We start from the raw sequence: 14922 nt of genomic DNA, 5'->3' as shown, positions 1-14922 counted from the left end.
AGTGGTGTGTGGCAGTGGTGGAGAGTGGTGTGTGGCAGTGGTGGAGAGTGGTGTGTGACAGTGGTGGAGAGTGGTGTGTGACAGTGGTGGAGAGTGGTGTGTGACAGTGGTGGAGAGTGGTGAGTGACAGTGGTGGAGAGTGGTGAGTGACAGTGGTGGAGAGTGGTGTGTGACAGTGGTGGAGAGTGGTGAGTGACAGTGGTGGAGAGTGGTGTGTGACAGTGGTGGAGAGTGGTGAGTGACAGTGGTGGAGAGTGGTGTGTGACAGTAATGGAGAGTAGTGAAGGGAAGTGGTGGAGCGTGATGACACTACCCTCCTCCTCCTCTGCACCACTACCCTCCTCTTCCTCATCTTCTGCACTACTACCCTCCTCCTCTTCCTCCTCTGCACCAAACCCTCCTCCTCTGCATCATTACCCTCCTCTTCCTCTGCACCACTATCCTCCTCCTCCTCTGCAGCACTACCCTCATCCTCCTCTGCACAACTACCCTCCTCTTCAGCAACACTACCCTCCTCCTCCTCTGCACCACTACCCTCCTCCTTCTCTGCACCACTACCCTCCTCCTCCTCTGCACCACTACCCTCCTCCTCTACACCACTACCGTCCTTCTCTGCACCACTACCCTCCTCCTCCTCTGCACCACTACCCTCCTTCTCCTCCTCTGCACCACTACCCTCCCACTCCTCCTCTGCACCACTACCCTCCTCCTCGTCTGAACCACTACCCTTTTCCTCTTCACCACTACCCTCCTCCTCCTCCTCTGTACCACTACCCTCATCCTCCTCTGCACCACTACCCTTTTCCTCCTCTGCACCACTACCCTCCTCCTCTACACCACTACCGTCCTTCTCTGCACCACTACCCTCCTCCTCTGGACCACTACCCTCCTCGTCCTCCTCCTCCTCCTCTGCAACACTACCCTCCTCCTCTGCACCACTACCCTCCTCCTCCTCTGCATCACTACCCTCCTCCTCCTCTGCATCACTACCCTCCTCCTCTGCACCACTTCCCTCCTCCTCCTCTGCACCACTACCCTCCTCCTCCTCCTCTGCAACACTACCCTCCTTCTCTGCACCACTACCCTTCTCTTCCTCTGCACCACTACCCTCCAACTCCTCTGCACCCCTACCCTCCTCCTCCTCTGCATCACTACCCTCCTCCTCTGCACCACTACCCTCCTCCTCCTCTGCACCACTACGCTCCTCCTCCTCCTCTGCAACACTACCCTCCTCCTCTGCACCACTACCCTCCTCCTCATCTTCACCACTATTCTCTTCCTCCTCTACACCACTACCCTCCTCCTCCTCCTCTGCACCACTACCCTCCTCCTCCTCTGCACCCCTACCCTCCTCCTCTGCACCACTACCCTCCTCCTCTGCACCACTACCCTCTTCCTCTGCATCACTACCCTCCTCCTCCTCTGCACCACTACCCTCCTCCTCTGCATCACTACCCTCCTCCTCATCTGCACCACTACCCTCCTCCTTTGCACCACTACCCTCCTCCTCCTCTGCATCACTACCATCCTCCTCCTCTGCACCACTACCCTCTTCCTCTGCACCACTACCCTCCTCCTCCTTCTCTGCACTACTACCCTCCTCCTACTCCTCTGCACCACTACCCTCCTCCTCCTCCTCCTCTGCACCACTACCCTCCTCCTCCTCCTCCTCTGCACCCCTACCCTCCTCCTCTGCACCACTTCCCTCCTCCTCCTTCTCTGCACTACTACCCACCTCCTCCTCCTCTGCACCACTACCCTCCTCCTCCTCCTCTGCACCACTACCCTCCTCCTCTGCACCACTACCCTCCTCCTCCTTCTCTGCACTACTACCCTCCTCCTCCTCTGCACCACTATCCTCCTCCTCTGCACCACTACCCTCCTCCTCCTCTGCACCACTACCCTCCTCCTCCTCTGCACCACTACCCTCCTCCTCTGCACCACTACGCTCCTCCTCCTCTGCACCACTACCCTCCTCCTCTGCACCACTACCCTCCTCCTCCTTCTCTGCACTACTACCCTCTTCCTCCTCTGCACCACTACCCTCCTCTGTACCACTACCCTCCTCTGTACCACTACCCTCTTCCTTTGCACCACTACCCTCCCTCCTCTGCACCACTACCCTCCTCCTCCTCTGCTCCACTACCCTCCTACTCCTCTGCACCACTACTCTCCTCCTCCTCTGCACCACTACCCTCCTCCTCCTCTGCACCACTACCCCTCCTCCTCCTCCTCTGCACCACTACCCTCCTCCTCCTCTGCACCACTACCCTCCTCCTCCTCTGCACCACTACCCTCCTCCTCCTCTGCATCACTACCCTCCTCCTTTGCACCACTACCCTCCTCCTTCCCTGCACCACTACCCTCCTCTTCTGCACCACTACCCTCCTCCTCCTCTGCTCCACTACCCCCCTCCTCCTCTGCACCACTACCCTCCTCCTCTTCTGCACATCTACCTTCCTCCTCTTCCTCTGCAGCACTACCCTACTCCTCCTCCTCCTCTGCACCACTACCCTCCTCCTCCTCTGCACCACTACCCTCCTCCTCCTCTGTACCACTACCCTCCTCCTCCTCCTCTTTAAGAGATGGGTGTGAGGAGTTCCCAGGTGTGGGCTTCAGTGTTCCCTCTCATCTACAGGTGTGGGTGTGGAGAGTTGCCAGGTGTGAGCTGCAATATTCCCTCTCATCTACAGGTGTGGGTGTGGAGAGTTGCCAGGTGTGAGCTGCAATATTCCCTCTCATCTACAGGTGTGGGTGTGGAAAGTTGCCAGGTGTGAGCTGCAATATTCCCTCTCATCTACAGGTGTGGGTGTGGAAAGTTGCCAGGTGTGAGCTGCAATATTCCCTCTCATCTACAGGTGTGGGTGTGGAGAGTTGCCAGGTGTGAGCTGCAATGTTCCCTCTCATCTACAGGTGTGGGTGTGGAGAGTTGCCAGGTGTGAGCTGCAATGTTCCCTCTCATCTACAGGTGTGGGTAGGGAGAGTTGCCAGGTGTGACCTGCAATATTCCCTCTCATCTACAGGTGTGGGTGGGGAGAGTTGCCAGGTGTGACCTGCAATGTTCCCTCTCATCTACAGGTGTGGGTGGGGAGAGTTGCCAGGTGTGAGCTGCAATGTTCCCTCTCATCTACAGGTGTGGGTGTGGAGAGACTCCTGCGAGAACTTCACCGGAGGGGCGTCACTGGTGATGACCTTGAGATTGACATCCAGTACAGTGAGGACAGTGAGGAGAACAAGAGGTACCTCCGAGAGCTCGGTGCGTCGCTTAACAATTTTAATAATGTTTATATATGGTAGATTGTTGAGACCAGCCTCATGAGACCAATAATGTACAAGGAAACATCTACGAGGAGCTGGTTGTTGAGACCTGCCTCACGAGACCAATAATGTACAAGGACACATCTACGAGGAGCTGGTTGTTGAGACCTGCCTCACGAGACCAATAATGTACAAGGACACATCTACGAGGAGCTGGTTGTTGAGACCAGCCTCACGAGACCAATAATGTACAAGGACACATCTACGAGGAGCTGGTTGTTGAGACCAGCCTCACGAGACCAATAATGTACAAGGACACATCTACGAGGAGCTGGTTGTTGAGACCTGCCTCACGAGACCAATGTAGATATACATTACATCTAAATGATTATGATGTACATCTCTCAATGAGATGAATACATCTCATCAAGTACTAAATGTACATGTGTAGATGTAGAGTAATCTACAGATGTACACGTTTAGATGTACAATAATCTACAGATGTACATGTGTATATGTACAGTAATCTACAGATGTACATGTGTAGATGTACAGTAATCTACAGATGTACATGTGTAGATGTACAGTAATCTACAGATGTGCATGTGTAGATGTACAGTAATCTACAGATGTACATGTGTAGATGTACAGTAATCTACAGATGTACATGTGTAGATGCACAGTAATCTACAGATGTACATGTGTAGATGTACAGTAATCTACAGATGTACATGTGTAGATGCACAGTAATCTACAGATGTACATGTGTAGATGTACAGTAATCTACAGATGTACATAACATTGAGACCAATGTCCTCCTACATACGAGGACCTCGCTGGAACTCTTACCACTGGCGGGTTTATCAAAGTTTTATCACAAGTTGGGTTTAGTAAGACATACAACAAGACCATGTGTATGTTTGTGGTTTGTATAAGTTTTTGTGTGTTGGTTGTATGATAAATATATCCAAAGGTTACTTGATCAACCAGGCTGTGACTTTAGGCTGTGAGCAGACGTGTCTAACAGCCTGGATGACCAGAGCAGCAAGCCATAGCGGCTTGGTCGGTGACCAGACCAGGAGACATGGTCGGTGACCAGACCAGCAGCCAGGAGACATGGTCGGTGACCAGACCAGCAGCCAGGAGACATGGTCGGTGACCAGACCAGCAGCCAGGAGACATGGTCGGTGACCAGACCAGCAGCCAGGAGACATGGTCTGTGACCAGACCAGCAGCCAGGAGACATGGTCGGTGACCAGACCAGCAGCCAGGAGACATGGTCTGTGACCAGACCAGCAGCCAGGAGACATGGTCGGTGACCAGACCAGCAGCCAGGAGACATGGTCGGAGACCAGGGGTCATGGTCCCCAGAACTACCAACTGGTAGACTACAAGTGGGTGGTATGAATGTGTATGATGGTGAGTTAAAGGATCTCTTGTGTCGACGATGAGTCACAATAACGGGGCTAAAATATGTTGACCAGACCATTCCCAAGTCGATTGTCACAATCGACTTGAGAATGGTCCAGGACGGACCGAAACGTCGTCGTCCCTTCACCTTCTATTGTGTGGTCTGGTCTACAAATTTCTTGTGTCCATTGTAAGAATGAGTTTTTATGCTGTAGTATTAATGAGCTTTGGTACGCAAGTGGTATGGATGGGTTTTGTTATATTAATGATATCAATAATTTGTTTATACTGGATATATGAACAGATATGGTATGCTGATGGCATGAATATGTTTTAGTATGCTGGAGGTATGAATGAGTTTTAGTATGCTGGAGATACCTTCCTTGAGGTTGTTTCGGGGCTTAGCGTCCCCGCGGCCCGGCCTCTTCATTGCTGGACTGGTCAACCAGGCTACTGGACGCCGCTGCTCGCAGCCTGACATATGACTCACAGCCTCGTTGATCAGGTATCCTCTGGATACCTGATCATCCAGGTATCTCGAGTGTTCATGAGTGTTCTGTCATGAACACTGTGAGAGGTTGGCCAGTTATGCCCCTTATGTGTACTGAAATAGTATAAATATAGTGGAAGGGATAGATAAGCTGCCTTCCAGTCTGTAGTGGAAGGTATAGATAAGCAGCCTTCCAGTCTGTAGTGGAAGGTATAGATAAGCAGCCTTCCAGTCTGTAGTGGAAGGTATAGATAAGCATTTGTTTGCTGATTTTATGAATAAGTTTTGGTATGAACTTGATATATTAGCATTTTCTACACTTTATTATCAATATGACTTTATTTACTATTGTTTATTGGATCACTATTATTAGACTTGGCTCTTTATTTGTTAAGGGATCTTAGTTATTGTAACATTTTATTAAGGATTTTAGGCATTGAGAATTTTTGTCTGACTTTTAGGCTGCCTTAACCTTATTATCCTCAAGATTAAGCAGGAGCATATATACATCTTTGATATTTTAAGTTGCTTAATGTACAACTAAATACAGTAAGTTGCCTATTGCAATTTACCATAAAGCATTAAGCAGCTTACTGTATATATGTTTTTTAGTATTATTAGTATTCTTTTGTAAATTTGCTCTAATACAGTACCTAGCTTTTGGGCACTTACTTTATTACAGTAATTAACGTACTGTACAAGATATTTCATACAGTATGCAGCTTACTGTTCAAGTAGTTTAATACAGCAAGTATCCTTCTGCACACTTAAATGTACAATTACTTTAGTAAAGAAACTGCAATATGTACACCTCCTTTGATACAGTAAGTAGTACTGTACTATATTTTTTATAGTACAGTACAGCAAGTATTAAAGTAAATACATGCATTATCTGAAATAAAGCAACATATAAGTTTAACCAATTTAAACACTTTTATTTTCACTCATTCTCTGAGGCATATTGTTTGGAGGTATTAACTTGCTAGTGGCTATGATATGACTTTTTCAACAGAAACAGTAAGACAAATCCGAGTGGTAAACGTTGCCAATGGTCCTCAGGACTCTGGCCTGAGACCTGTCTTGTTTACCGTATATATAAACCATGTTGATACAACACTCAAGTGCAACATTACCATAGTTGTCAATGGTCCTCAGGACTCTGGCCTGAGACCTGTCTTGTTTACCGTATATATAAACCATGTTGATACAACACTCAAGTGCAACATTACCATAGTTGTCAATGGTCCTCAGGACTCTGGCCTGAGACCTGTCTTGTTTACCGTATATATAAACCATGTAGATACAACACTCAAGTGCAACATTACCTGGTTTCCGATGATACAAAAATGTTGATAGAAATAAATTAAGAAAAACTTAAAATCGTTGCAAGATAACTTAGGCTTTTAAAATTTAACAAAAGATTTGCATATGATGATCAATACTGTCTATGCAAAGTTTAATATTACTTTGATTTTTCTTTAAGTAACTGGAGAGGAAAGTCATATTTAAAAAAAAAATCATTGAAGATGACCGAACTAGTTACATCTGAGGGTATAAGACTCAGTGATTGTGACAACCTTTCCTGACATTTTCCTGCCATAGACACCGTCACTATACCTCACTGTCGAACTGTTGCTGCTGACAGTGAGAACAGTAACCAACCTTAAAACATTTAAACTGGGAAAAAGTCACCATTGCTGACCTGGAAAAACTTCGAGTGTCTGTTTAACAGAAAATTTTATAATATTCATATATCAATCATTGTTTAAATATTAATATGAAATTACGCAATTCACGTTAAAATTGGTGATAGTTGAATAGCTTTGTTAGTGTAACGCATGTCGGCCTGGTTGAGCGGTGCTATGGGCGCTTTGTAGGGCATGTGAAGTGATTGGGTTATGGGGGTGTGGGGGGGGGGGATACAAGTGCGCCTCAATATGGGAGAGCAGATGTCTGGCGTGTGTAGGAAGGGTTCGGGTTGGTTCCCCCAGCTGGAGGAAGATACGCCATTGGGGGTCTTAGATTGGATATACACACAGCGAGCAAGCTGCAGCCGGCTAGACAGCCTGTCATCCAGTTAGACAGCCAGTCAAGCCAGCCAGTTAGCCAGCCAACCAGTTAGACGGCCAGCCAGCCAGTTAGACAACCAGTTAGACGGCCAGCCAGCCAGTTAGACAGAGACAGACAGAGAGAGAGAGACAGACACACATACACCAGTTGGGGCCGGCGGCTGAGCGGACAGCACACTGGACTTGTGATCCTGTGGTCCTGGGTTCGATCCCAGGCGCCGGCGAGAAACAATGGGCAGAGTTCTTTCACTCTATGCCCCTGTTACCTAGCAGTAAAATAGGTACCTGGGTGTTAGTCAGCTGTCACGGGCAGCTTCCTGGGGGGTGGAGGCCTGGTCGAGGACCGGGCCGCGGGGACACTATAAGCCCCGAAATCATCTCAAGATAACCTCAAGATAACATCATTGCAACTTTCAACACAAATCTTCAGCGTAAAATCTATCAAAACCGTTTCAGTTACTGTTTTTTTCCCTGTGTCATGTCAGTGTTAGTTAAGGAAGAGGAGAGAGAATCCTTCTGTATAAATAGAAGAAGTTTGCCTGGTTGGAATTGTCACATTAAAGCATTCCAAATTTCATATATCATTGGGATATTCTGTGGCAAGATGCTGGGTGTCCTAGAGATGGCTGGGATACCCTGTGGCAAGATGCTGGGTGTCCCAGAGATGGCTGGGATACTCTGTGTCAAGATGTTGGGTGTCCCAGTGATGGCTGGGATACTCTGTGGCAAGATGCTGGGTGTCCCAGAGATGGCTGGGATACTCTGTGGCAAGATGCTGGGTGCCCCAGAGATGGCTGGGATACCCTGTGGCAAGATGCTGGGTGTCCCAGAGATGGCTGGGATACTCTGTGGCAAGATGCTGGGTGTCCCAGAGATGGCTGGGATACCCTGTGGCAAGATGCTGGGTGTCCCAGAGATGGCTGGGATACCCTGTGGCAAGATGCTGGGTGTCCCAGAGATGGCTGGGATACCCTGTGGCAAGATGCTGGGTGTCCCAGAGATGGCTGGGATACCCTGTGGCAAGATGCTGGGTGTCCCAGAGATGGCTGGGATACCCTGTGGCAAGATGCTGGGTGTCCCAGAGATGGCTGGGATACTCTGTGGCAAGATGCTGGGTGTCCCAGAGATGGCTGGGATACTCTGTGGCAAGATGTTGGGTGTCCCAGAGATGGCTGGGATACCCTGTGGTAAGATGCTGGGTGTCCCAGAGATGGCTGGGATACTCTATGGCAAGATGCTGGGTGTCCCAGAGATGGCTGCCTGTCCCAGACCAGACCAAGAACTAGTGCTCTGACCATCATACTATTAACAGGATTAAAGACAAAACAAATATTATATAATCAAAGGATTTGTGATTGCCTTCAAAGACAAAAAGTTTTATGAATTTTAGGATGAAATTATAAAGTTATGAGAATAAGGAACGTCATGGAAGATTCCTCTGGGCCTGTATTACATGTAATACTTTCAGAGATAAGTATTCAACACTATACAGCAGTGCTGTATACAGGACACGAGACTGAACCTGATCTTAGTACAGTTCTCTGTGACATCTGTTTATATTTGGCCACTGATGTTTTAAAATTTAAATAAATTGATTTCTAAATTTATTTCTTGATTTAAAATTAAAATAAATTTATTGAGATATAATTTATACACAAAGAGTTGAAGCAGTTCAAGCTATTCTCACACCGTCCAGTTCAACGTGTACATATTTACCTGAATTTACCTGAAGGCCACTATCTCTCGAGTGTCCTCGACGAACCCGGCTTGTCAAAAGTCACGCCATTTGTTCTGATGATTTTGTCTATTTGGATCTTAAATTGTTGCAGTCTTTTGACATTTACGGCTTCGGCGGGTAGGCAGTTCCATGGGTTTATACTAAAAGCATCACCTATTTTCTGTCCTACATTGTGTCTTGTTGAGCTTAAAACCGTTGGTACTTGTTTGTGATACATCTGACCTTTTGAAGAAGTGGTCTGGATCCACAAATTCTTCAATATTTTAAGTTTCGTTGAGATCAGCCTTGTTATGTCTGGTTTGCAGTGTTGTTAGCCCTGTAAACCCTCAACTATTCCTCGTACGGGAACCGACTTAGTTCATGAATGATTTTTCTGGCCAGGTGTTGAACTCTTAAGCAGATGTGCCTCTCTGAAGCTGAGGTCTCCATGCTTGGCTACAATAATACAAGCACCTGACTGACGTCAAGCGGCTGACTATTCCTAGGATGTGGATGGCTTCTTTTACTGCAGCTCCCACTTGTTGACCAACTTTTACTGATTTGTGGATTCTGACTCCAAGGTCCTTCTTCATCAACCTCCTGCAAGGTAAGGCTTTTGATTTGATAGTTATGATGTGCAATGTTATGCCCCACATGCAAGGTCTTTACATTTTTCGGTATTAAAGAGCATCTGCCAATCTTCCGACACTTATGGAGTTCATGTAGCTCGCTTTGTAAGGCCTCAATATTATGGTCACTCCTTACTTTACCATAAATCTAAGCGTCATCTGCAATTTTGATGATATGGTTTGTAATATTTTATTCCATGTCATTGATATATATGACAAATAGGGATGGCCCCAAAATGGACCCATGCGGTACTTCGCTCACCACATTTTTCCAGCCATAGTTATTTCCGTTTAGGACGACTCTACTTTCTTTGTTATAATCATTATTTGATGCATTCTAATATTCTACCATATATTCCATGTGCTTGTACTTTCCATGTCAGTCTTTCATATGGCACCTTATCAAAAGCTTTAACAAAGACCATGTATACTACATGTACTGAAAGTCCTTGTCTGAATAGCTAGTTACCATCCCCTAAAATTTGAGCAGGTTTGTAAGGCATCATTTATTTTTAAGAAGGCCATTGTTGTGACCCAAACTGTAGGAGTGAATAAATTAGAAAATCTCTCTCAGAGTATGGGACAAGGGAAGTGTGTGTGTGTGTGTGTGTGTGTGTGTGTGTGTGTGTGTGTGTGTGTGTGTGTGTGTGTGTGTGTGTGTGTGTGTGTGTGTGTGTGGTGTGTATGTGTATGTGTGTGTGTGTGTGTGTGTGTGTGTGTGTGTGTGTGTGTGTGTGTGTGCGTGTGTGTGTGTGTGTGTGTGTGTGTGTGTGTGTGTGTGTGTGTGTGTGTGTGTGTGTATGTGTGTGTGTGTGTGTGTGCGTGTGTGTGTGTGTGTGTGTGTGTGTGTGTGTGTGTGTGTGTGTGTGTGTGTGTGTGTGTGTGTACTCACCTAATTGTACTCACCTAATTGTGCTTGCGGGGGTTGAGCTCTGGCTCTTTGGTCCCGCCTCTCAACCGTCAATCAACTGGTGTACAGATTCCTGAGCCTATTGGGCTCTATCATATCTACATTTGAAATTGTGTATGGAGTCAGCCTCCACCACATCACTTCCTAATGCATTCCATTTACTAACTACTCTGACACTGAAAAAGTTCTTTCTAACGTCTCTGTGGCTCATTTGGGTACTCAGCTTCCACCTGTGTCCCCTTGTTCGCGTCCCACCAGTGTTGAATAGTTCATCCTTGTTTACCCGGTCGATTCCCCTGAGGATTTTGTAGGTTGTGATCATGTCCCCCCTTACTCTTCTGTCTTCCAGTGTCGTGAGGTGCATTTCCCGCAGCCTTTCCTCATAACTCATGCCTCTTAGTTCTGGGACTAGTCTAGTAGCATACCTTTGGACTTTTTCCAGCTTCGTCTTGTGCTTGACAAGGTACGGGCTCCATGCTGGGGCCGCATACTCCAGGATTGGTCTTACATATGTGGTGTACAAGATTCTGAATGATTCCTTACACAGGTTCCTGAACGCCGTTCTGATGTTAGCCAGCCTCGCATATGCCGCAGACGTTATTCTCTTTATGTGGGCTTCAGGAGACAGGTTTGGTGTGATATCAACTCCTAGATCTTTCTCTCTGTCTGTTTCATTAAGTACTTCATCTCCTATTCTGTATCCTGTGCCTGGCCTCCTGTTTCCACTTCCTAGTTTCATTACTTTGCATTTACTCGGGTTGAACTTCAACAGCCATTTGTTGGACCATTCACTCAGTCTATCCAGGTCATCTTGTAGCCTCCTACTATCATCCTCTGTTTCAATCCTCCTCATAATTTTTGCATCGTCGGCAAACATTGAGAGGAACGAATCTATACCCTCTGGGAGATCATTTACATATACCAGAAACAGTATAGGTCCAAGGACTGACCCCTGCGGGACTCCACTTGTGACGTCTCGCCAATCTGAGACCTCACCCCTCACACAGACTCGTTGTCTCCTGTTGCTTAGGTATTCCTCTATCCACCGGAGTACCTTCCCTCTCACTCCAGCCTGCATCTCCAACTTTCGCACTAGCCTCTTGTGTGGCACTGTATCAAAGGCTTTCTGACAATCCAAAAATATGCAGTCTGCCCACCCTTCTCTTTCTTGCCTTATTTTTGTTGCCTGGTCGTAGAATTCAAGTAACCCTGTGAGGCAGGACCTGCCATCCCTGAACCCATGTTGATGCTGTGTTACAAAGTTCCTTCGCTCCAGATGCTCCACTAGTTTTTTTCGCACAATCTTCTCCATCAGCTTGCATGGTATGCAGGTTAGGGACACTGGCCTGTAGTTCAGTGCCTCCTGTCTATCCCCTTTCTTGTATATCGGGACTACGTTAGCTGCTTTCCAAATATCTGGCAGTTCCCCTGTTGCCAGTGATTTGTTATACACTATGGAGAGTGGTAGGCTCAGTTCTCTTGCTCCTTCCTTTAGAACCCAAGGGGAGATTCCATCTGGGCCTATAGCCTTTGTCACGTCCAACTCTAGTAAACACTTCCTTACTTCCCCACTGGTAATCTCAAACTCTTCCAGTGGTTCCTGGTTAGCTATTCCCTCACTTACCTCTGGAATTTCTCCTTGTTCTAAGGTGAAGTGTGTGTGTGTGTGTGTGTGTGTACTCACCTAGTTGTACTCACCTAGTTGTGTTTGCGGGGGTTGAGCTCTGGCTCTTTGGTCCCGCCTCTCAACCGTCAATCAACAGGTGTACAGATTCCTGAGCCTATCGGGCTCTGTCATATCTACACTTGAAACTGTGTATGGAGTGAGCCTCCACCACATCACCCCCTAATGCATTCCATTTGTCAACCACTCTGACACTAAAAAAGTTCTTTCTAATATCTCTGTGGCTCATTTGGGCACTCAGTTTCCACCTGTGTCCCCTTGTGCGTGTTCCCCTTGTGTTAAATAGACTGTCTTTATCTACCCTATCAATCCCCTTCAGAATCTTGAATGTGGTGATCATGTCCCCCCTAACTCTTCTGTCTTCCAGCGAAGTGAGGTTTAATTCCCGTAGTCTCTCCTCGTAGCTCATACCTCTCAGCTCGGGTACTAGTCTGGTGGCAAACCTTTGAACCTTTTCCAGTTTAGTCTTATCCTTGACTAGATATGGACTCCATGCTGGGGCTGCATACTCCAGGATTGGCCTGACATATGTGGTATACAAAGTTCTGAATGATTCTTTACACAAGTTTCTGAATGCCGTTCGTATGTTGGCCAGCCTGGCATATGCCGCTGATGTTATCCGCTTGATATGTGCTGCAGGAGACAGGTCTGGCGTGATATCAACCCCCAAGTCTTTTTCCTTCTCTGACTCCTGAAGAATTTCCTCTCCCAGATGATACCTTGTATCTGGCCTCCTGCTCCCTACACCTATCTTCATTACATTACATTTGGTTGGGTTAAACTCTAACAACCATTTGTTCGACCATTCCTTCAGCTTGTCTAGGTCTTCTTGAAGCCTCAAACAGTCCTCTTCTGTTTTAATCCTTCTCATAATTTTAGCATCGTCCGCAAACATTGAGAGAAATGAATCGATACCCTCCGGGAGATCATTTACATATATCAGAAACAAGATAGGACCGAGTACAGAGCCCTGTGGGACTCCACTGGTGACTTCACGCCAATCGGAGGTCTCACCCCTCACCGTAACTCTCTGCTTCCTATTGCTTAGATACTCCCTTATCCACTGGAGCACCTTACCAGCTACACCTGCCTGTCTCTCCAGCTTATGTACCAGCCTCTTATGCGGTACTGTGTCAAAGGCTTTCCGACAATCCAAGAAAATGCAGTCCGCCCAGCCCTCTCTTTCTTGCTTAATCTGTGTCACCTGATCGTAGAATTCTATCAAGCCTGTAAGGCAAGATTTACCCTCCCTGAATCCATGTTGGCGATTTGTCACGAAGTCCCTTCTCTCCAGATGTGTTACCAGGTTTTTTCTCACGATCTTCTCCATCACCTTGCATGGTATACAAGTCAAGGACACTGGCCTGTAGTTCAGTGCCTCTTGTCTGTCGCCCTTTTTGTATATTGGGACCACATTCGCCGTCTTCCATATTTCTGGTAGGTCTCCCGTCTCTAGTGATTTACTATACACTATGGAGAGTGGCAAGCAAAGTGCCTCTGCACACTCTTTCAGTACCCATGGTGAGATCCCATCTGGACCAACCGCCTTTCTAACATCCAGATCCAGCAGGTGTCTCTTGACCTCCTCTCTCGTAATTTCGAACTCCTCCAAGGCCGCCTGGTTTACCTCCCTTTCTCCTAGCACAGTGACCTCACCCTGTTCTATTGTGAAGACCTCCTGGAACCTCTTGTTGAGTTCCTCACACACCTCTCTGTCATTCTCTGTATACCTGTCCTCGCCTGTTCTAAGTTTCAATACCTGTTCTTTCACTGTTGTTTTCCTTCTGATGTGACTGTGGAGTAGCTTTGGTTCGGTCTTGGCTTTGTTTGCTATATCATTTTCAAAAATTTTCTCTGCTTCTCTTCTCACCCTGACGTACTCATTCCTAGTTCTCTGGTATCTCTCCCTGCTTTCTGGTGTTCTGTTATTCCGGAAGTTCCTCCACGCCTTTTTGTTCAGTTTCTTCGCTTCCATACATGCCCTATTATACCATGGATTCTTTTGTTGCTTCTCGGATTTTTCCCTTTGGGCCGGGATGAACCTGTTTACTGCCTCCTGACACTTTTGGGTAACATAGTCCATCATACCCTGTACAGACTTGTCTCTGAGGTCTGTGTCCCAAGGTATTTCACTTAGGAAACTTCTCATCTGTTCATAATTCCCCTTTCGGTATGCCAGCCTTTTGATTCCTAGTTCTTTTTGGGGGGAGATAAGTCCTAGCTCTACCAGGTACTCAAAGTTCAATACACTGTGGTCACTCATTCCCAAGGGCGCTTCCATCTTAACTTCCCTTATATCCCATTCATTTAGGGTAAATATCAAATCAAGCATTGCTGGTTCATCTTCTCCTCTCATTCTTGTTGGCTCTTTGGTATGCTGGCTTAGAAAGTTTCTTGTTGCCACGTCCAGCAGCTTAGCTCTCCATGTTTCTGGTCCTCCATGCGGGTCTCTGTTCTTCCAATCTATCTTCCCATGGTTGAAGTCTCCCATAATTAGTAGTCCAGATCCATTCCTGCTAGCAACAGAAGCTGCTCTTTCTATTATGTTAATGGTGGCCATGTTGTTTCTATCATATTCCTGTCTAGGTCTTCTGTCATTTGGTGGTGGATTATATATGACTGCGACTATAATTTTTTTCCCCCCATTTGTTACAGTACCTGCTATGTAGTCACTGAAACCTTCACAGCCCTGAATATCCATCTCCTCAAAATCCCAGCCTTTTCTTACCAGCAGAGCTACACCACCCCCACCTCT

At 47.0% G+C, this 14922-nt stretch overlaps 1 protein-coding gene across 3 annotated transcripts in view; it reads left to right on the top strand.

The window, feature by feature from the left end:
• The window catches only part of LOC138350632 (uncharacterized), a 199898-nt gene that overhangs the window by 10833 nt on the left and 174143 nt on the right, over positions 1 to 14922 (top strand). Inside the window, exons 3-4 of one of the 3 annotated variants that reach the window (XR_011222167.1) lie at positions 3134 to 5333; positions 5404 to 6081. The exons of 1 other annotated variant lie outside the window; for it this stretch is intronic. Coding sequence is in view for 1 of the 2 variants with exons in the window: in XM_069301680.1 (XP_069157781.1) it covers positions 3134 to 3297 (164 nt within the window). In the remaining variant the exon portion in view is untranslated. Of the gene's footprint in view, positions 1 to 3133; positions 6082 to 14922 lie in introns of those variants that run through there. One more of the 3 variants, XM_069301680.1, reaches the window with a different exon arrangement.

Source organism: Procambarus clarkii, chromosome 46 (genome assembly GCF_040958095.1).
Source record: "Procambarus clarkii isolate CNS0578487 chromosome 46, FALCON_Pclarkii_2.0, whole genome shotgun sequence".
Lineage (NCBI taxonomy): Eukaryota > Metazoa > Arthropoda > Malacostraca > Decapoda > Cambaridae > Procambarus > Procambarus clarkii.
Note: the sequence above shows the minus strand (reverse complement) of the source record. Positions and strands in the feature narration are given on the sequence as shown.